The 22,598-nt window shown below is 45.9% G+C and overlaps 2 protein-coding genes across 4 annotated transcripts; both read right to left on the bottom strand.

Annotated features, from left to right (window-relative positions):
- Positions 1 to 2: 2 nt before the first annotated feature.
- On the bottom strand, positions 3 to 11,096 carry LOC115541300 (piggyBac transposable element-derived protein 4). 3 transcript variants are annotated; one of them, XR_003976315.1, is made up of 6 exons: positions 10,804 to 11,096; positions 9,705 to 9,820; positions 8,560 to 9,090; positions 3,935 to 7,391; positions 848 to 972; positions 3 to 286 (listed from the first exon to the last, which is right to left on the bottom strand). XR_003976315.1 is itself a non-coding variant. In XM_030352984.1 (4 exons), the coding sequence occupies exons 2-4, from the start codon at positions 9,778 to 9,780 to the stop codon at positions 4,954 to 4,956; spliced, it is 3,045 nt and encodes a 1,014-aa protein (XP_030208844.1). In that variant the 5' UTR covers positions 9,781 to 9,820; positions 10,804 to 11,096; the 3' UTR covers positions 3,856 to 4,953. The 3 variants fall into 3 exon arrangements, 1 of the variants encoding a protein (XP_030208844.1); XR_003976316.1 differs by lacking the exon at positions 848 to 972 and having other exon boundaries at positions 9 to 286; XM_030352984.1 differs by lacking the exons at positions 3 to 286; positions 848 to 972 and having other exon boundaries at positions 3,856 to 7,391.
- A 908-nt stretch (positions 11,097 to 12,004) lies between these two features.
- Positions 12,005 to 22,205, bottom strand: LOC115541765 (zinc finger protein 62). Its single transcript, XM_030353607.1, has 8 exons — positions 21,338 to 22,205; positions 18,696 to 18,759; positions 17,988 to 18,030; positions 17,746 to 17,863; positions 16,031 to 17,224; positions 13,690 to 13,973; positions 13,444 to 13,507; positions 12,005 to 12,910 (listed from the first exon to the last, which is right to left on the bottom strand). The coding sequence occupies exons 1-8, from the start codon at positions 22,203 to 22,205 to the stop codon at positions 12,075 to 12,077; spliced, it is 3,471 nt and encodes a 1,156-aa protein (XP_030209467.1). The 3' UTR covers positions 12,005 to 12,074.
- Positions 22,206 to 22,598: the final 393 nt, after the last annotated feature.

The following is a 22,598-nucleotide window of genomic DNA, read 5'->3' on the forward strand; positions in this document are numbered from 1 at the left end:
ACCTGAACACTCAGCTCCTCGCGGCAGACCAGTCGCTCGCCGCGCTCCAGGCTCTTGGCCACGCTCTGGTCCGCAGACAGCGAGTTCAGGGCCTCCACTTCTGACGCGATGAAGTGGGTGTCATGGCCGTCCAACGCCAGTTGACCCTCCCCTTTTTCATGGACGATCAGGATCTTCAGTTCCTCCCTGTGACTGGCCATGTGAGAGGAGCCAGGGGCGTCCACACCCAGACTCTCCGAGGTGGCGCCGCGCTGCGTGCTACGGTCTCCAAAGGCATCGCAGTATTCTGCAGAAGGCGAAACAAATGACAAAGTAATAGTTACAAATAGTTACATAATTTGCATAAATGGAGGAAGTGTGTATTTGTACACGTGAAAGAAACTCTTTAAATATATGGGTATGTAACATTGACAGACAGGGTTTAAAATGTGTACTGCAGACACAGATTCACAGTTTTGGAGAGGGATGTCTCCTCCAGCACCCTCCACCCTAGACTCAAAGCTCAAGCGGGTGACCAGGTGAAGGACACTCAACGAACACCAGCGCAAAATGATCTGAGCACAACATGACATGCGAGACAAGCGCAATTAATCTATTTCGACAATAACAAGCGGGTAAGTTTCCTTCCTTGTAAGATGTTCAGCTAACATGTATACATTTTGAATACATTGATGTTTGAGAATGATAAACCAGCTCATGTGGCATCTGTCATGAAATCCTTCTGGGCTCTTGACTGACTCCATTATTTAACTCCCAAGTTTGACTCGTGTTTTATCAGGACCGGGCTTTTTAGCGCAGGTAATCTACCGCATCAAAAGTAAATGTACTCAAGATGGAAAATTCATACCTTCACATGTAAAGTGCAAAGTCTTTAAGGATAGTTGTGTGCCTACAGCACGTTTCCAGGTGGTCTGTCTGGCAGGCAACATCCCTTGGGAGAAGCTGCTGAATGGAAGCACTTGATGCGCTGGCCTGCGTAGAGACAACAAGGTCAAATTAGTACTCAATGTATTACTTTGTATATATTCCCGGTGCAAGTTGTAAGAAGATATAAGATAAGCATGTTTAGGTAATGACATTAGCCTCAGTGGCGGTCTTAATATAGACCCATAGGCCGTGGCCGCTTGGGGCCCCCATAGTAGGGGGACCCCCAACCAACCCCTTTTAATACAGAGGTTAAGCAAGACGGGCATGAACGCGAAAATAAAACTAAGGTTTAGGAAATAAACTGACCGAAGGGGCTCAAATAAAAGAAAAAAGCTATATCACACCGTTTGGCAACGCTTACAGCTACTGTTGGGGATACAGACAGGAACAACGTCCAAGGCGTTGAACACGCCGCTATAGCAGCAGCAGCTAGCTGTGAAGTGGCGCTAGGTGAAGACCTGTGAGAGGACGTCAATAAGTAGTAATAAGTGGGCGTATTTGTGCGTTTCAGGCAACCCGTAACCCGTGTTTACACAACCTTCTACCCGTGAAAGAGCCCTGGAACGGCAGTCAAACCCGCAACTCAGTACCCGTGAATTCGTACCAGATCGATGTACTCCCAGTTGCAGCTCGTGACTTTGGGGCTAAAAAGCGTCCCTGGAAAGTCACGCAGCATTACCTCCTCATCAGTAAACGTCCAAGAAATAAGTTGTTCTCCGTCACACAGACATCAATTATTAAAAATAAAAACAGAAAGCAAATCTAAAGTCTGAAAGCGTTTAATAGTGCTATTTTTTTTTTCAACACATACAGGATAGAGGTGTCAATCAAAGCGTCCCGTCACCCCATTACCCGTGTGCTTATGCATCTGCACACGCAAATTGCTTGTGTCTCTGCAGCCAGGGTCGGTTCCCGCTCTTTGGTAGCCCTAGGCGAGATTCAGTTTTGTGCCCCCCGTTTCCATTTCGAGTGTTACCTGTTAATTGACTAAACATCACTGAAGACTCATTAACTGATTTACCTTTACTTTGCTTAGCAGTTTTTTCACCCACTTATAGCTCTACTATACTACATTGCAATCAAACAATATGTGATGCATGGACCTCTAACAGAAAAGTTTAGTCTGGATGAACTCCATAAAGTCTAACGGTTCAAGGTTGGGATCGGGATGCACGATATATCGACAGTGATATCGTTATCGGCCGATGTTAGTCATTTTTTAACATATCGGTATCGGTCCGATAAGTAAAAGACTGGACACAACTGCTGCTTCCCGGGCTTAGTCCCGCCCTAGACGATTGTGATTGGTTTAAAGAAATAAAAACAGGCCCGCCCAGTTTCCCCACGGATAGACGGCTCGAGGTAGCGTGGCTCCAGACCATTCTACTTGCTGTAGTTTGGTCTGGCTTTGCGAGACTAGCTGTACCGTGAAAGTCGATCTCTTTAAGCGTCGCTGTATCACCATGGTGACTTACGCTCGCAACCAAACCTGGTCGGGAGCAGCTTTTCAGCGAGTCTACCTGGAGATCGGCTACTTATATCGGCGTGCGCAGCTTCCTAGCCCCTCCACCATTTGTGGGTGTTCCCATGGACCTCGACGCACTTATCGTACAGGGGGTACAGAGGATTTTTCGGGACAGAACCGATCCCTTGGCATTGTCTGACGATATTCTCTATGAGAGATACAGATTCCCCCCCCACACTTTTTGTAATTTATGAGACAAGTTAAGTTATAAAACCTTGTCAAGATCTTTGTGATCGATTTGTGATCGTTAGTGATTTATGATCCAAACTTTTTCATAGATGCAAGTTGTAAAAGTAAAGTACCCTATACAAAATATTAAGTCTTATTTACTTTAATTTATTTTAAATCTATCTTTTCCAATACTTTTGCTCCCCTAAAAATGTGGTGTTCCTTTACAAATAATGCTATCTTCAAAGTTATTTATCGGATCCAGATGTAAATACCTGGAAATAAAAGCTGAGATGTGTATCTCTTGTCTCGTATTCATCTTTTGGTGTCAAACCCAAATGTTTCCAGTCTACAGCAAATATAAAGTAATTGGCCTCAGTGTTCCAATACTAATGGAGAGGACTGTATGACCCACTATGATCTGCTCCATCTATCCAATGTTGACAACGTGACATGATATGGCTAAGCTAACAACATAAACAAGAGGAGCTAGGAAAGGAAATTAACCGTGTGTTTAAGTTCAGAAGGGCCAAACGTGTGGCTACACACAGCACTACAAAAGTCGTCAAGATTGAAGAAGAAAAAAAATGTTGTTGCAAAGCTGAACGCTGTATCACATCGTGAGCTGGCTGTTCTCAATTCACAACACGCATTCCACCAAATCTAGCCTACATCAGGCATTCTGACCAAAACTCATGCACTCCCAACAATTGTTCCAGAATTCAAGCAAAGCAACAATGACCAAAAGTCACTTTGTGTCAACAAGACTGACTCCACCGAATATCAATTGCAAGTTAAAACAGCCGATCACTTGAGTGCAAAAAACACAAAAGACCTCGCCACAGCACCAGCAAATCTTAAGCAATAAATATCGCGTCTTAGCTTTATTTATGTGGCAGTGGTCTGCAGATGCATCCCGTGGTGTAGCCTACCACATCCATTTGGTTCAACAGGTTATCGTTCTGATACTCTCCATGGTACTAGCAACTTGCTCTGGTGCTATGTATGTATTCAGGTTAAAATGACTTGATTGTCTGATGCCAAATCCTCCCAGCCAAAGAGTATTGGTATTATTAGTAATGGCTACTTGCCGAATAGAAAAATAACTTCACACAGTGCGTCTTTTTCCAATGTATTTGTTATCATTCGTAGCGTTGATCAGCAGAGAAATAGTTCGCCTAAGTCGTTGACGGCGCTTAGCAACCGAATACGCTGGGGTTGTTAAATACACAGCGTAATATTTAAGACATAGTTTTTTACGTGACAGAAATACAGAATGTAAACACATATGCACGTGACAGAAATAAACCCTACCTCGCTGGCTGCACACAACCGAGGGAATGAATCCAATCTTGCAAATCAAAAGTAAAAAGGTCCACAAATGTCATACTTAATAAAAAAAAAAAATCGATTCAACAGTAAATGTCTCTGCAAAAACTTAAGGTTTAAACTTATTTTGGGAGGCTTCCACACTTCTCCTACTTCACAACCGTCTTGTTCACCCTTTACTTCCCGAGTGACGTGTTACAGTCAAATTCGTCCCGCTTGCAACACAGGTTAAAAATAAGTTCTTAACTTATTCTTACACAAATAAAATAATTATCCATGAAAATAAACAGTACAAAAATAAATTTTGTAACAAACCAATAAACAATGACATAAATAATATTTGTGGCAGTTAAACACTGCATTGAGAAGAGCTATGTAATAAACAAAAATGATTGACAGCTGAATGTTAGGAAGGCCCATGCTGAATGGAGCAGTCTACAGCATTGAGAAGAGCCGTGTAATAAGTAATTGATAATGTATAGAACGCCGGTCATTATCGGGAAACTGAGCCCCGACAGGGCAAACAGGACACCGACGAGCAGCGAAGGTGTCTTGCCTCGCCCTGAAGGGGCTTATTTTCGATAATGACCGGCGACATTCTATGCATTATCCCGCTTATAACTTCACATGGAGTGTCTTTTAACAATTTATTTGTTACCAGCACTCGTAGTGTTGATCAGCAGAGAAATAGTCCGCCAAAGACTTAGCAACGGTGAATTATTAATTTTCTATAATTATTATTTATTTTTTTACAAGTGGTGGTTACAAAATAAATCTTGACGAAATCAGATTTCATCAAGATTTATTTTGTAACCAAGATTTATTTTGTACTCTAATAAATAGTGAGTATATTAGAGTATAGAGTACATTCACATTCAGTAAGTCAGTAAAAAAAGAAAAAAAAAAGATGCGGCTGACTTTGAATGAACTAGGAACTGGATGAAAAATAAATGTCTTTCGGGACAGCAGTCTTTTTTTTATCTTTCGGTTTCAGCAAAGTCTAATCAACATTCACAGCAGATAATCTTAGAAGGCTCAGTGCATTTCCCACAGACAAGTCGCCTACATGACTCACAGACGTCACTAGTTTTGTTCCCACTACATCTGCCGACTTGACACTTTTTCCTTTTGGTAGGTGGGGAAGGAGTTTCAATCAGAAGTCGCCTACGTGCCACTGATGCTGCCACTAATGATGCAGTCCTGGCCATTCTCTGAGGCGCACACAGCTGTTTCACAAGCTCCAGAATAAATCTCTTTCTGGTCATGTGGACGCCCATGCACTGTTTGTACAGAATGTGTGCATTGATTGCAGCCAGGTCTAGGATGTTGTAGAACACAGCTACAGGCCAACGCCTGGTCCCTCCCTTTACTGAATACAAGCGTGCCATCTGGTCCATAACATCAACAACATATTTAGTGCTGTTGTAGTGGGCAACAGTTTCGGGCATTTTCTTGGGGCCATTGTCAGTTGAAACTGTCTGGTGCATTGTGCTGAGGAGGATGACGTTTTTGCGTGGTTTTCCCTGGTAAATGGTGAGTGTGGCTTCCCCAGCCCTCAGCACCTTGGAGGAGAATCTTTCCATCTGTGCCTTTGTACACGGGGGCATCTCTCGTCTGATTCTATTCATTGGGCCAACAATGGTGGTTTTGTGCGCCAAAAGAGTGTTTGCCAGCGGTAACGAGGTAAAGTAATCATATGTCGTTACATTTCTTCCTTTCTCCAGGAATGGCTCCATCAGACGAAGCACAACATTGTCTGATAAGCGCTGTCCAGATGGCCTACTGTTGTCTTTCCCTAGATAGGGACGGGCATTCAACATGTATTTGGTTTCAACATCAGCGGCTACCCAGAATTTTATGCCAAATTTATCCGGTTTATTTGCCATGTACTGTGTGAAACGACAGCGCGCCTTGGTGGGGAACAATTGTTCACCAACTGTTATGTTCTCCCCAGGCGTGTAAGAAGCAGTGCTGTTTTTCACAAATCGATCAAATGTCTCTGATATCATGGCAAATTTATCCTCCAGAAGGCGGGCAGCCCTTGTGCTCTTGTCATCAAAGCGCAGATAGCGCATGATATCTCTGAAATTCTGGCGAGGCATTGTTTCCTTGAAAACAGGATTTCCCATTTCAGCAGACCAGAAGTCCTCCAGTTTCAGGTTTTTCCCGCCGGCAATACCCCTCAAATAAACGAGACCCACAAATGCTTTTAGTTGGTCCATTGTCGCATTGAACATATAAGCATTGTTTCGGTCAGCTTCGGCCTGAGTATACTTTAGAATCTGTTCCCACATTTCCGTGTCAAGCAAACACAGTAAACTGCTCAGTGGATCTGTGATATTTTCCTTGGCGCGAGGTGTGGGCCCTGGAGGTTCTCTCATGACATTGGCTTCTGTTGCTCTGCCTCTCGAAAGGCCAGGGGGTTGTTCAATCCATATGGTACCATCTCGTGCTTTCTCTTGCATGGATGGTGATGTCTCTTCCATTGATGTGGTCGCCTCAGGTTCTGATTCTGAACCTGAATCAGATTCTTTAACAGCGCCACTTCCATCATCCGCTCTCTCATCATCACTCTCTAGCTCGCATGCCAGTTCCTCTGCTTCTCCATCAGAATCCCCCTCTGAAATACACTGTAACTTGGCCAATATTTGCTGACCCTGACCACGCATCAGGTTGATTTTCCGACTGAAGCGCTTCGTGCAGTTGTCACACTGGTAGGGCTTCTCGCCGAAATGAGTCCTAATGTGGCACTTCAGGTCCCATTGCTGTTCGAAGTGCTTTGTGCATAGGTCACACCTGTAGGGCTTCTTCCCAGAGTGAGCCCTCCTTATGTGGATCTTCAGGACGCCTTTCAGGCTGAAGCGTTTCGCGCATTGGTCACACATGTAGGGCTTCTCCTCGGAGTGAGTCATCATGTGGCGCTTCAGGTAGCTTATCCAACTGAAGCGCTTTGTGCATTGATGACACTTGTAGGGCTTCTCCGCGAAGTGAGTCATCATGTGGCGCTTCAGGAGGCATTGCCGTTGGAAGCGCTTCATGCATTGGTCGCACCTGTACGGCTTCTCGTCGTTGTGGGTCCTCATGTGGACGATCATATTGGCATTGTTGGGAATAACCTTGCCACACAAGACACCGGGCCGGCCCTTGCGGCCGCCCCGATGCCCAGTCAGCTCCTCAAGGTTGGCGAGCCGCACGCTGCAGTTCAGGCTCTTGGACACGCTGTGGTCAGCGGACAGCGAGTTCAGGGCCTCCACTTCTGACGCTGTGAAGAGGGTGTCATAGCCGTCCGTCGCCAAAGGGCCCTCCCTTTTTACGTCGACGCTCAGGAACTTCAGCTCCTCGCTGTGACTGGACCTGAGGGAGGAGCCAGGGGCGTCCACACCCAGACTCTCCGAGGTAGCGCCGCGCTGCGAGCTGCGGTCTCCAAAGGCATCGCAGTCTTCTGCAGAGGAAGTAAATAAAGACAAAGCAATTGTTTTGATACATCATTTCCATAAAAGGAGGCAGTGTGTATTTGTACACCTGAAGGAAACTCTTTAAATGTACGTGTATGTAACATTGACACAGAGGGTTTAAAATGTGTACTGCAGACACAGATTCACACTTTTAGAGAGGGATGTCTTTTCCAACACCCTCCTCCCTAGACTCAAAGCTCAAGCGGGTGACCAGGTGAAGGAAACTCAACGAACACCAGCGCAAAATGATCTGAGCACAACATGACATGCGAGACAAGCGTAAATATTATATTTTGACAATAACAAGCGACTAAGTGTCCTTCCTTCTAAGCTGATCGGCTAACATTTATACATTTTGAATTCATTCTTCCATTTTCAACCCTTCGGGGCTCTTGACTGATTCCATCTTTGAAATGCAATTCCCAAGTTCGACTCGTGTTTTAGCAGGGCGCTGTTCATGATGCTTTTATAAAGAGGACCAGGCTTTTTAGCGCAGGTAGAATCTAGTATATTCTTAGGCCCCGTCCACACGGGAAAAAAACATAGTTTCCCCTCCGTTTTCCTTTGATGCGTTTCAGGAATATCTCCGTAAAGACGGACTCACTGCAAAATCGCATCGAGCTGTAGAAATGCTATAGTAGATATTCAAGGCAACTGCGTGGCGCTGGTTCTCCACAAAAGAAAGTGAAGCATGTATGCATAGCCTGCGGACGCTTTGGCGCGCTGAATAAAAACATACTGTCGAGGAGGAGATAGCAGTTACCAAAACCTTTTAGATTGAGCAGAAATGCTTTTTAATTTACAGTCGGTAATTCAATTTACCAAGGGCATTATTTAAAGCTATACAAATAATAAAATGAAAATAAAATGAAAACAAATTCAACACAACTCTAACATCGCCCAGGTGGGGTGGGGGGGGGGATGACGTCATCGTTTGCGTTTCAGGCGCCCACACGATCCTAGTACGAAAACGCATAGGGTTGTTTTTATCTTATCCACACTGGAACCCGGTATCAGAAAAGTGGATGGATCCGTCTTGAAGAAGTGCCCATACGCACAAGAATTATGCGTTTTCACCAAAAAAACGGTTCTGTGTCGATGGGGCTCAGTTGATCCAGGTCGTTTGCTTGCATAGATGCAATGTGTATTACTAACCTACGGCGGGCCAGCCTCCACCAATATCCTCTTCAACCTTGATTGAAATGTTGTCTGGGGTCTGCTGCTTTCCACATAAAGAAGGAAACACACACAAGACGTATTCTTTCATTTGCACAGAATAGTTGTTAATCCCGCACTTACGACACATTGAATCATAAATGCGTTTTATTTCTAAGGGTGTGTGCTGGAGTTGAAACAGAGGAAGCCTCTCTTTTGGAGGGTGAATAAGAAGATGATTTCCAACCTGCACACTCAGCTCCTCGTGGCAGACCAGCCGCTCGCCGCGCTCCAGGCTCTTGGCCGCGCTGTGGTCCGCAGACAGCGAGTTCAGGGCCTCCACTTCAGACGCGGTGAAGAGGGTGTCATGGCCGTCCTCCGCCAGTGGGCGCTCCCCTTTTCCGTGGACAATAAAAATCTTCAGTTCCTCCCTGTGACTGGCCAGGTGGGAGGAGCCAGGGGCGTCCACACCCAGACTCTCTGAGGTGGCGCCGCACTGCGTGCTACGGTCTCCAAAGGCATCGCAGTCTTCTGCAGAGGGAGATTTTTTTTTGTTTTTACACATTATTTGCATAAAAGGAGGCAGTGTGTATTTGTACACGTGAAAGAAACTATTTAAATGTACGTGTATGTAACATTGACACAGAGGGTTTAAAATGTGTACTGCAGACACAGAATCACAGTTTTGGAGAGGGACGTCTCCTCCAGCACCCTCCTCCCTAGACTCAAAGCTCAAGCGGGTGACCAGTTGGAGGAAACTCAACGAACACCAGCGCAAAATGATCTGAGCACAACATGATATGCGAGGCAAGCGCAATTACTCTATTTTGACAATAACAAGCGACAACGTGTCCTTCCCTGTAAGCTGTTCAACTAACATTTATACATTTTGAATTCATTGATGTTTGAGGATGATAAACCAGCTCATTTGGCAGCTGTCTTGAAACCCTTCTGGACTCGACTGATTCCATCTTTGAAATGCAACTCCCAAGTTTGACGTCGTGTTTAATCAGGGCGTGGGTCATGATGTTTTTCCAGAGGACCAGGCACTTTGGCGCAGGTAGAATCTACCATCAGCCTAGAATCTATGCTGCCTAGAATCTACTACATCAAAAGTAAATGAGCTCAAGATGGAAATTACATACCTTCACTTTTAAAGTTGGGCCGCAAAGTCTGTGTGCCTACAGCATGTTCCCAGGTGGTCTGTCTTGCAGGCAACATCCCTTGAGAGAAGCTGAATGTTGGCACTTGATGTGCTGGCCTGCGTAGAGACAACAAGGTCAAAGTAATTACATTTTTGCAAAAACCACCTTCCTTCTAAAGTTGGTTCTTCTGTTCGCATTCGGAAGCCTGGAATCACTCTCCCAGGGTAATAATAATAATAATAATAAATGAAATGTATATAGCGCTTAATACGGTACTCTAAGACGCTTTACATATTGCCCTATCAAAATGATGTAAAACAGACTAGGAATAAAAGAAAAACAGAGGTTAAACATGAAGAATAAGGTGGGAGTTAGGTGGGTACCAAGAGCGAGACATGTCCCAGTGTGGTCCAGAGACTATGTGACTTAAAACAGCACACACACACACACACACACACACACACACACACACACACACACACACACACACACACACACACACACACACACACACACACACACACACACAAAAAGAAAAAAGATGTGACCAATGTTCATTCTCCCCGTTTGCTGAAAATGTTATACTGTTTTACAAGCCCATAATTTGTCATACTTTTGCTACTATGCTACTACTAAAGATAAAGTGTCTTTTATATATCTAGATTGCTATAACTGTTGTTTTAGTTTACATCGATTGCTCTTGAAGTACTGATATTCTGGTGCTACAGTACAGAGTTTAATTTCCTACAAGAGAGGAATATGTGGTATAGTGCAATACCCATTCTGCCCAGGTAGTGGCAATATGCCACCAGAGTTGTTCATATAATACGCATGTAGCAGATTGGAGGAAGAACGAGACACGGAAGTGGATTAAAAGCGTGCTATGAATCGTCTCTCACTGCTTTATACTTAATACTATCCACTTACATACAGAACAAGTGTGTTTGTGTGTGTTCACACACATTCCTGATGCCATCTACCTTTGCATAAGCGAGGGTAAGCTATCAGCTGGAGAGCTAATGCTACAGCAACATTATAAGGGTAACAAGGTAACCATATAAAGTAAACCAACAACATGATATAGTCTGGGTTGACTTACTTGTCCGAGGTTTGTAGCTTCGCCGAGGAGAGTTGGTACTGATCCAGATGTTCAGACGTTGAGTCCTGTGTAGCGGTGTCGTCCTTCGACTGCTGTCGATATCCACACAATCGGTTACATCAGTGATGGGTCGTTCGCAACCGAATCAGTTCGAATGAATGAATCTTTAACAAGAACGAACCGCATGATTCTTCTCTCGTTCCTCTCCTTCGTTCTCAGACTCGACTCCTCCCAGACCCACTAGTCCCTGACCCAAGTGCCCCTGACTGCAGCTCACAGATCGAGGAGGAGCTTAAATTTTCCCTAAATCTGGGCTGGTCTAAACGTTTAACTCATGGTTTCACCCCCGCGGGCGCCATCTGGTGGCGGAGATCCGGCAGCACATTCTCAAACGTCAATACAGCACAGCACAATGACTTAATATGGAAAAAGGTTCATGCATTTGATACTTAGACATTCCTACTTTTAACTTGTCAATTTTTTTTTTTTTAACATGAAAAAAAAAAAAAATATATATATATATATATATATATATATTATATAAACGATAGCATTTCCATAAGACTATAGACACACATTATTTTGTACACTCAATTTTATTAGCTGAGTCAAATAAACCAGACAGAAGACTTTGATTCAATGATTTTTATTTTCACCCCAAAAAAAGTTTGATCTGCAAAGAAAAAAAATAAAAGTTTTAGCCTAGCCAAGTACATTCCTAAAGCTTCCATAATCGTTTAACAATGGCAAGTATCAGGGTACTTTTATTATATAAACCCTGTTTATGTAATTAGTCAATTGAAAGGAATATCTATACATTCTAGAGATACCTTCCATCCTCTCTAATTGAAAGTTGTTGTGATGGTTTATTTGCAACTGTTTGGTTAGATTCCTTTAACTGACTTGCAGCCATGTCCACTTCACCCATATTGTGTATTGCAATTTAACTTGGTCTCTCCGCTGGCCAATCCTACACTCTACGATAGCCACTCCTCCTCACCTTTGTATTTACCCACGATGTGAACGCTTCCTATAAGAATCATGTAAACCAATCGTCTCATTGACTGTATGCTCGGTAACTTTGCTGCCTGTATATTCCCCTGATCAAGCTCCAAAATGTATTCAAATGTTTTGCTGTCAGAAATGCCCGAGAAATAAGTTCATCACACAGATAAATTATTAGCAATAAAAACAAAGCAAATCAAAAGTTGGAAAGCGTTTAATCATGATCTTTTTTTAAAGCAGTAATAAATACAGGATAAAGGTGTCAATCAAAACGTTGCGCTATCCTGTGTCAAAGCACCCCCATTACCCGTGTGCTTGAGCATGTGCAAACGCAAACTGCTTGGGCTGCTGTAGCATGCGTTGCACTGCAGACACACGCAGGGCTTCTCCCCAGAGTGAGTCCTCAGGTGGAACGTCAGGGCGTCTTTCCGAATGAAGCGCATCGTGCATTGGTCACACCTGTAGGGCTTCTCACCGGTGTGAGTCCTCATGTGGAACTTCAGGGCGGAGCCATGACGGAAGCGCATCGTGCATTGGTCACACTTGTAGGGCTTCTCCCCTGAGTGAGTCCTCATGTGGATCTTCAGGGTGCCTGTCCGACTGAAGCGCTTCGTGCATTGGTCACACTTGTAGGGCTTCTCACCGGTGTGAGTCCTCATGTGGATCTTCAGGTCGCTTTTCCATTGGAAGAGCATCATGCATTGGGCGCACCTGTGCGGCTTCTCGTTGGTGTTGGTACTCATGTTGACGATCATATTGGCATCGTTGGGAATAACCTTGCCACCCAAGACACCGGGCCGGCCCTTGCGGCCGCCCTGATGCCCAGTCAGCTCCTCAAGGCGGACGAGCCGCACGCTGCAGTTCAGGCTCTTGGCCACGCTGTGGTCAGCGGACAGCGAGCTCAAGGCCTCCAGTTCTGACGCGGAAAAGAGGGTGTCATGGCCGTCCACCGCCAGTGGGTCCTCCCCTTGTCCGTAGACGCTTAGGATGCGCAGCTCCCCGTTGTGACTTGACATGCAGGAGGAGCCAGGGGCGTCCACACGCAGACTCTCCGAGGTGGCGCCGCGCTGCGTGCTGCAGTCTATGATGTCAGTGACGTCTTCTGCAGAGAGGAAAACAAAGACAGAGAGAAAGTAAAGGTTTTAATTCATTATTTGCAGAAAGGGATCCAGTATGTACTATGTACATACTTGTGTGTGGATTGGAAGAATTATATTTTGACATTCTTTCTTTCTAACTTCTATTTGTTGATTATGAATGTTCCTTGTCCCCCTTTGGGTGATCAAGGGTCAAAGGTTCAAGCTGAGAAGGCACCGATACGTCTCCGCCTTTTAAGGATGTGGGGAGGTCATAAAGACACAACCCAGGTCATCTGTTGTTTCCTATCACCCGTTTTACCAATACTGTAGTTATAATGGGAGTCAGAGCAGATTCATCATTCCTGACACCCGTTTGCCATGAAGAAGATGTAAATCATTCTAACTATGAACTGCATAAGTAGTCCTCGTGTTTTAGCAGGGCTTTGGTCATGATGCTTCTCAAAAGAGGACCAGGCTTTTTAGCACAGGCAGAATCAAGTACATTCTCAGCTGATCTGGGTCGTTTGCTTGCATAGATGCAATGTGTATTACTAACCTCCAGCGGGCCAGTCTCCACCAATATCCTCTTCAACCTTGATTGAAATGGTGTCTGGGGTCTGCTGCTTTCCACATAAAGAAGAAAAAAGACACAAGACATATTCTTTCATTTGCAAAGATTAGTTGTGAATCCCCACTAATGACATATCGAATCACAAAGGTGTGTGCTTTCTATGGGTGTGTGCTGGAATTGTAACAGAGGAAGCCTCTCTTTTGGGTGATGAATAAGAAGATGATTTACAACCTGCACACTCAGCTCCTCGCGGCAGAACAGCCGCTCGCCGCGCTCCAGGCTCTTCGCCGCGCTGTGGTCCGCAGACAGCGAGTTCAGGGCCTCCACTTCGGACGCGGTGAAGAGGGTGTCATGGCCGTCCACCACCAGTTGACCGTCCCCTTCTTCGTGGACGATCACAATCTTCAGCTCCTCCCTGTGACTTGCCAGGTGGGAGGAGCCAGGGGCGTCCACACCCAGACTCTCCGAGGTGGCGCTGCGCTGCGTGCTACGGTCTCCAAAGGCATCGCAGACTTCTGCAGAGGGAGATTTTTTTTTTTTACAGAAAGTAATTGATACACTCTTTGCATAAAGCACTCTGTGCATTTGTACACGTGAAAGGAACTCTTTAAATGTACGCGTATATAACATTGACCCAGAGGGTTTAAAATGTGTCCTGCAGACAGATTCACAGTTTGGGAGAGGGATCAAGCACCTTCCGTCGGCCCATTGTCTCCCGCTGGAGCCCTGCTGCCCGCCGCTACGAGGCAACACAACCGCGGCTCGTTGGTGCCCCGGCGCTGCCCGCTTCCGAGACGGTGTTGCCACGTCAGCGGGTAGCGGGGCAACAATCCCCTTTCTCCTCCATGTCGTGGTTCATGTACTTCAGGGAGTCAAAGCCAAAGCTCCCCCCCCCCCCCCCCAATTCCTTCTCAACCATGGCTGAGATAGCCCCCACTACGAGTCTCGTTGTGGAAAGACCAGAGATGTCAGAGACCCTGATGTGTTATGCGCCACAACACCAACAGCAGAACGGTTATCCAAACAACAAAGAAGTGTACAACGGTCGTAGACCATTGTCGGGCCGCATTCTCCGGGCGGGCAAAGCAAAGAAGGGGCGGTAACCTGGCCCCTTATGACGACATATGGGGCCAAAAAGGCGGAGTAGGACACCTAGTGCTCGTTTTACACCCAAAGCCGGTTTCCCACCGCCGCGCGGCAACTCGCCGCCTCCATTCATTTCAATGAGGGAAGGGCGGCAGAGTAGCCTGGTCCTACCAGACCATCGTACTTCATTTCATTTGTACAGAAGGTCTGGAACTGCTCAATTGACAAACGTTCTCTCACTTGGAGGCGGGTGTCTGTAGAAGTTTTAAAATGATTGGATCTGCCCAGTGCCACTCTGGATCGGCCATAACCAATCGCATAGCGTTTGGTCGTGACCGGCTCCTTCACCACTAACGGAGCCAGCTGGAAAATCTAACTTTTCCCGAACCCGGTGGGGAGACGCGCCACAACATCATGGCCAGCAACAAAACTCTGCAAAGCTAGTTCTTGCTCCGGCTTTAATTGATCGATTTTCGGCAGCGATCCCACAACAGACCGAATAGCTTCTCTCGTATCCTTCTCAATTGTCTTCCTCTGACTACAACTGAAACTGGCGCTCGACCTAGACGTCATCGTTCTCAGCCACTCCCTCTGTTCGCTGATTGGACCGCCAGAAATCTGGTTAACATGGAATGCATTTATATTAAGCAGACCTAGACCTAGTACTGAAGTGAAATGAAAATTAAGCGGAAGTAGGTAGGTGGCCGGTGCCAGGCTAGCGGCAGAGGGGAGGCAGTTACAAAAAAGGCTGTTGGACAAGGAAGGGATTGCCGCCCACGTGAACGCGCACAGATTATGCCCAACAGCTCAGCTTTCCCTGTGTTGAAACTTTCGGCAGCAGCAGCAGCCGCTTTTAAAGACGCCTGGCCCTTCACACCGCCGCACTGAACCATCCGACAGCGCGGCGGTTATCGCGGCGGTTTGCAGGGACCTAACGCCATTTCTAGCTACTGGGGGGAGTCATTAATGGTAGAAAACCTCAAAGTGACATTTTCATGCCATGGGACCTTTAAAAGAAGATGTTTTTTATAATGATGTAATTAATTTTCTGATAAAGCACAGAATTTTTACTTTTTACTTTTACAGTGTTAGATCAGAAGGTCGTGTTGCTGGGTTATTTTAAACAGACCTGAAAAGCTGAAACTAACCTGCACTTGGTGTCTTTGAATCTGAGATCAATCTATACACACACAAGGCCTCACGCATTTGAAATGAGTCAGAAATTATATTCTCACTTTCGTTTTAAAAATTAATACAAAACTGTCGAGTCTCTCAAGATGTTTTTGGATATATAATAAGAATCAACTCATGAGTAACAGCAAGAAATTGATATAGCAAAAGTGTATTTGACAATTCCACCACTGTCTGAATTAGAATTATGATGTAGAGTGACAGGGTGTACAGGCCTTAAATAATCCCTCCGTTTCAAGATGCCTTATATCATGTTAAAATGTATGTGCAACCCCAAAATAATCTCTGTGCTCACCCTGGCCATCCCACTGAAAATGTTCTTGCTCGACCACTGAGCTCTTCATGTATTGGTCGCACCCGTACGGCTTCCCGCCGGAGTGAGTCCTCATGTGACGCTTCAGCTTGGATTTCTCTCCGAAGCGCTTCGTGCATTGGTCACACTTGTAGGGCTTCTCCCCGGAGTGAGTCGTTATGTGTCTGTTCAGGGTGCCTTTCAGACTGAAGCGCTTCGTGCATTGGTCACACTTGTAGGGCGTCTCCCCGGAGTGAGTCCTCATGTGTGTCTTCAGGGCGGAAATATGAGTGTAGCGCTTCGTGCATTGGTCACACTTGTAGGGCTTGTCCCCGGAGTGAATCATTAGGTGGATCTTCAGGTGGCTTTTCTTTTTGAAGCGCATCGTGCATTGGTCACACCTGTAGGGCTTCTCCCCAGCGTGAGTCCACATGTGGATCTTCAGGGAGCTTTCCTTTCTGAATCGCATCGTGCATTGGTCACACTTATAGGGATTTTCCCCGGAGTGGGTCCTCATGTGGCCCTTCATGTGGCTTTTCAGACTGAAGCTCATCGTGCATTGGTCACACTTGTAGGGCTTCTCCCCGGAGTGAGTCCTCATGTGGACCTTCAGCGCCCCGTTCTGACTGAAGCACTTGATGCAGTGGGCACACTTGTACGGCTTCTCCCCGGAGTGAGTCCTCATGTGGACCTTCAGGGACCCGCTCTGACTGAAGCGCTTCGTGCATTGGTCACACCTGAACGGCTTCTCCCCGGAGTGAGTCCTCATGTGGACCTTCAGGTAGCCTTTTCGACTGAAGCACATCATGCATTGGTCGCACACGTACGGCTCCTCGTGGGTGTGGATCATATTGGCATTGTTGGGAATAACCTTGCCACCCAAGACACCGGGCCGGCCCTTGCGGCCGCCCCGATGCCCAGTCAGCTCCTCAAGGTGGACGAGCCTCACGCTGCAGTTCAGGCTCTTGGCCACGCTGTGGTCAGCGGACAGCGAGCTCAAGGCCTCCAGTTCTGACGCGGCAAAGAGGGTGTCATGGCCGTCCACCGCCAGTGAGCCCTCCCCTTGTCCGTAGACGCCCAGGATCCGCAGCTCCCCGCTGTTACTTGACATGTGGGAGGAGCCAGGGGCGTCAACACGCAGACTCTCCGAGGTGGCGCCGCGCTGCGTGCTGCAGTCTCTGATGTCAATGCCGTCTTCTTCAGAGAGGAAAGCAAAAATAATGGTATTAATTCATTATTTGCACAAAGGGATCCAGTATGTACTTTGTACATACTGGATGTGTGTGTATTGGAAGAATTATATTTTTACATTCTTTCTTACTTCTTTTAGTTGATTATGCATTTTCCTTGTCCCCCTTTGGGTGATCAAGGTCTAAAGGCTCCAGTTGAGAAGGCACCACTACGTCTCCACCTTTTAAGGATGTGGGGAGGTCATAAAGACACAACCCAGGTCATCTGTTGTTGCCTCATCACATGTTTTACCAATACTGTAGTTATAATGGGAGTCAGAGCTGATTCAGCATTCCTGACACCTGTCTGCCATGAAGAAGATGAAAATAATTCTACTGTAAACTGTACAAGTAGTCCTCGTGCTTTAGCAGGGCTCTGGTCATGATGCTTTTCAAAAGAGGACCAGGCTTTTTAGCGCAGGTAGAATCGAGTACATTCTCAGTTGATCCAGGTCGTTTGCTTGCATGGATGCAATGTGTATTACTAACCTACAGCGGGAATGCCTCCACCAATATCCTCTTCAACCTTGATTGAAATGGTGTCTGGGGTTTGCTGCTTTACAAATAAGAGACAAACAAGACGTATTCTTTCATTTGCACAGAATAGTTGTTAATCCCCACTTATGACACATTGAATCATAAAGGTGTGTGCTTTCTAAGGGTGTGTGCTGCTGGAGTTGTAACAGAGGAAGCCACTCATTTGGATGGTGAATGCGAAGATGATATCTAACCTGCACACTCAGCCGCTCGCCGCGCTCCAGGCTCTTAACCACACTGTGATCCGCAGACAGGAGAAAAAAAGAACACAGTAATTGTTTTGATACATTATTTGCATAAAGGGAGGCATTGTGTATTTGTACACGTAACAGCAACTCTTGAAATATATGTGTCTGTAACATTGACACAGTGGGTTTAAAATGTGTCCTGCAGACAGATTCACGGTTTTGGAGAGGGACGTCTCCTCCAGCACCCTCCTCCCTAGACTCAAAGCTTAAGCCGGTGACCAGGTGAAGGAAACTCAACGTACACCAGCGCAAAATGATCTGAGCACATTACAACATGACATGCGAGACAAGCGCAAATATTCTATTTTGACAATAAAAAGCGACAACGTTTTCTTCCTTGTAAGCTGATCAGCTGTGTTAAATGTTGAATACATTCAACATTTTTAACCCTTCTGGGTACTTGACTGATTCCATCTTTGAAATGCAACTCCCAAGTTTGACTCGTGTTTTATCAGAGGTCTGGTCATGATGCTTTTCCACCGAGGACCAGGCTTATTAGCGCAGGTAGAATCTAGCATCAGCCTAGAATCTATGCTTTCTAGAATCTACTACATCAAAGAAAAAAAAGACTCAATGTGGAAAGTACATACCTTCACTTGTAAAATGGGGCTGCAAAGTCTTTAAGGATAGCTGTGTGCCTACAGTATGCGTTACCAGGTGGTCTGTCTGGCAGGCAACATCCCTTGAGCTGCTGAATGGAAGCACTTGATGTAATGTCCTGTGTAGAGACAAGGTCAAATAAGTACTCAATGTATTACTTTGTATGTATTCCAGGTGCAAGTTATAAGAAGATATAAGATAAGCATGTTTGGTGAATTAGATTAGCCTAATACTTTATTATAAAATGATATATATGAAAATATATCACATGATTTATTTGTTTACATATTTTAACGTTCATACATCTTACAAGTTAATTTCATCATCTCAATACAATGACATCAAGCTCTGATGCTAATAACTGCTAATAACCCTTTGATTTGAATCAGGCGTGAAGGGGAAAACATGAGTGGGCTATGCATTTAGGAAGAGTTAACCGGCCATAATTATCACCTCATCAGTAAAATGCTAGAACTACTGCGGTCCAGTGGCCGGTAAAATACAGTTGTATTCGTTTGTTGTATGGTGAGCAGACATTGTAAAACATCGCATTCCCTTGGTATCCAAGCAGCAGAGATCAGCGACTGTACCCCCTTTGTTGAATTGTGCCCATTCTCGTGTGATGCCCCATGCTTGCTTAGATTCTCGTGTGATGAGCTCCCTGGCTTGCAGAGGTAAATACTCATTCAGGTGATCGGTGATCCAAATAACAAAGAAGTGTACAACACTCGCGTTACAGTGTGTGTATTTACACACATACCTGATGCCATCTACCTTTACATTAGCGACAGTAACTGGGCTGTTAGCTGTAGAGCTAATGCTACAGCTACATAATAAGGGTAACAAGGTAACCACATACAGTAAAGCAACACAATGCTATAGCGTGAATGGACTTACTTTTTCGAGGTTTGTAGCTGAGCCAAGGAGGTTTGTTACTGAGCTAGACTTGCTTTTCCGACATTGAGCAAGTCTAGCTCTGCATTGGCCCAAGTTGAGGAGGCAGTGGTCAGTGAAATGTTTTGCGCAGACTGGCGCATTTCCAGTGACAATGCAATTAACCCACTGCTTCTACAGAGGCTTGGATGAAGGAATTAAAAATAGACTTGGGTTAATTTGTACATCCAAACACTGAGCAACTGCGATGCTTCGCTCGTTTGCGAGCCATGATGTCTCTCAAGGGAAGAATGTGGCACGCCACTCACACGGTCGTAGCTCATTTTCTCATGGGCGGTCGAGCCAGAATCTCCTTCTTTTGAGTTTATTTGGCGGCTGGCAAACCAATAGGGTGCATTACCGCCACCTACTGTTTGGTTTAGAGCTTCGATGGAGGTTATACGTTATAAACTATGCAAAAGAACTAAAGTAAATAAACAAAATCATATAAATAGAAAACAGATACAATTATATGTCAAATAAACCTGTTGCTTTTAGATAAGTCATTACATGTTTCCATGCTGGTGGTCTCAGTGTGGAAAAGGAGAGTAAACCCTCTAAGGCACGGATGGGCAACTTTCATGATAAAGAGGGCCACATTTTTCATCATAACCATCGGAGGGCCACATGACTGCACACTTCAACTAAACGTGAGCTGAGAGAAGCTACACAATTTTGAATTTGGTAGATTTCCTGTATTCTGGTGCATCTTGGGGATGGCCACTACCTAAAAAATCATCCAGAATCAAAACCTATCTACGGTATGTTAATTGAACCAACATACATTCATTGCATGTTTTCCATTCTCAAACAGCCACATGAATGGTCAGTATTTTTATCAGTGCAAAGGGCTCACATACATCATCATTCAATGAAGTAAAAAAACTGAAAAACAGTGGCCCAACATTAAGTGCAATAAATCAATGAACTCAAACCCAACAAGCAGTTGTAGTAGTTGTAGTGGCGACTTAAGTGGATATCTTCAATGACTGATATCTAGACGCATGGGTTTGCCTTCGAATTCTATGAATTCTTCTCATCTTTCTTGACCGAGTTTTCTATAACTCGATCAATCATTATTATTATTATTATTTATTTTTTTATTATGTGCGGGCCTGACTGAGTGAGGATGCGGGCCGCACTGAGTGAGGATGCGGGCCGCATGCAACCCGCGGGCCGCCAGTTGCCCATCCCTGCTGTAGACCATACTTTACTTCTGGACAGGTTAGAAAACTGGGTGGGGCTTTCAGGCACAGTTTTAAATTGGTTCAGGTCCTGCCTACAAAATAGGAACTACTTTTTTCCATTTAAGACTTTGTATCAGAATCAACCAACGTGACATGTGGAGTCCCACAAGGTTCGATTTTAGGACCCTCTTTATTCAACATCTACATGCTCTAGGGCAAATCATGCAAAATAGCAATATTGACCATCATTGCTATGCTAATGACACGCAAATCTATGTATCGCTATCCCCAAATGACTATCGGCCCATAGATCTGCTGTGCCAGTGCATTGAGCAAGTGAAAGAATGGATGTGCCCCCCCCCCCCCCACATTGGAAAATGATTTACAAAAAACATGGTGAATAAACATGTTTTATTTAGCTTGGTCTAATTCTATGATTAGTGGGAATTAAGGGCACCACTAGAGGGCACCCCCAACACATTTGTCGCTCTAGGCAATCTCCTCGTTCGCTTATAGCAATCACCAGCCCTGGCTGCAACTAGCGTTGTTCTGCACACACATGCAGGGCTTCTTAACGGGGGTGAGTCCTCATGTGGGTCTTCAGGGCAGAGCAATGACTGTAGCGCTTCGTGCATTGGTCACACTTGTAGGGCTTCTCCCCGGAGTGAGTCCTAATGTGGATCTTCAGGTCGGTTTCCAAACTGAAGCGCTTCGTGCATTGGTCACACTTGTAGGGCTTCTCCCTGCGGTGAGTCTTCAGGTGGCTCTTCAGCTGTGATGTCCGACCGAAGCGCTTCGTGCATTGGTCACACTTGTAGGGCTTCTCGCTGGAGTGAGTCATCATGTGGCGCTTCAGGCTGCAACGATCTTTGAAGCGCGTCGTGCATTGGTCACACATGTAGGGCCTCTCGTCGGAGTGAGTCCTCATATGGATCATCAGTTGGTTTTTCGAAAAAAATTGCTTCCTGCATTGGTCACACTCGTAGGGATTCTCCCCGGTGTGAGTCATCACGTGGAGCTTCAGGTCCCTTGTCACACTGAAGCTCATCCTGCATTGGTCACACTCGTAGGGATTCTCGTCGGAATGAGTCTTCATGTGGTTCTTCAGGTCGCATTGCTGCATGTAGCGCTTCGTGCATTGGTCACACTTGTAGGGCTTCTCCCCAGAGTGAGTCCTCATGTGGATCTTCAGGTTGCCTTTCCGACCGAAGCGCTTCTTGCATTGGTCACACTTGTAGGGCTGCTCCCCGGAGTGAGTCATCATGTGGCGCTTCAGGTGACATTTCTTACGGTAGCGCATCGTGCATTGGTCACACTTGTAGGGCTTCTCCCCAGAGTGAGTCCTCATGTGGACCGTCAGGGAGCATTGCCATTTGAAGCGCCTCATGCATTGGTCGCACCCGTACGGCTTCTCGTCCGCGTGGTTCCTCATGTGGACGATCATATTGGCATCGTTGGGAATAACCTTTCCACACAAGACACCGGGCCGGCCCTTGCGGCCGCCCTGATGCCCAGTCAGCTCCTCAAGGCGGACGAGCCGTACGCTGCAGTTCAGGCTCTTGGCCACGCTGTGGTTAGCGGACAGCGAGCTCAAGGCCTCCGGTTCTGACTTAACGAGGAGGGTGTCAAGGCAGTCCACCGCCAGTGGGCCCTCCCCTTGTCCGTGGACGCTCAGGATCTTCAGCTCCTTGCTGTGACTGGCCATGCGGGAGGAGCCAGGGGCGTCCACACCCAGACTCTCCGAGGTGGCGCCGCGCTGCGTGCTGCGGTCTCTAATGTCACTGCCGTCTTCTTGAGTGAAGAAAACAAAGACAGAGAGAAAGTAAAGGTTTTAATA

The sequence above is a fragment of the Gadus morhua genome, chromosome 4 (assembly GCF_902167405.1).
Source record: "Gadus morhua chromosome 4, gadMor3.0, whole genome shotgun sequence".
Lineage (NCBI taxonomy): Eukaryota > Metazoa > Chordata > Actinopteri > Gadiformes > Gadidae > Gadus > Gadus morhua.

What these genes read in the sequence shown, in the direction of transcription:
- LOC115541300 (XM_030352984.1), bottom strand. Translation starts at nt 9,780, where the DNA reads ATGTTGCCTGCAAGACAGACCACCTGGGAACATGCTGTAGGCACACAG. An exon ending in GCCCAACTTTAAAAGTGAAG is followed by an intron (nt 9,091 to 9,704) that starts GTATGTAATTTC and finishes CTCCCTCTGCAG; the next exon opens with AAGACTGCGATGCCTTTGGA. An exon ending in TGGAGGCTGGCCCGCCGTAG is followed by an intron (nt 7,392 to 8,559) that starts GTTAGTAATACA and finishes CTTCCTCTGCAG; the next exon opens with AAGACTGCGATGCCTTTGGA.
- LOC115541765 (XM_030353607.1), bottom strand. Translation starts at nt 22,205, where the DNA reads ATGATCGTCCACATGAGGAACCACGCGGACGAGAAGCCGTACGGGTGC. An exon ending in CCACATGAGGACTCACCCCC is followed by an intron (nt 18,760 to 21,337) that starts GTTAAGAAGCCC and finishes GTCTCTACACAG; the next exon opens with GACATTACATCAAGTGCTTC. An exon ending in GCGAGCGGCTGAGTGTGCAG is followed by an intron (nt 17,864 to 17,987) that starts GTTAGATATCAT and finishes GGGGATTAACAA; the next exon opens with CTATTCTGTGCAAATGAAAG.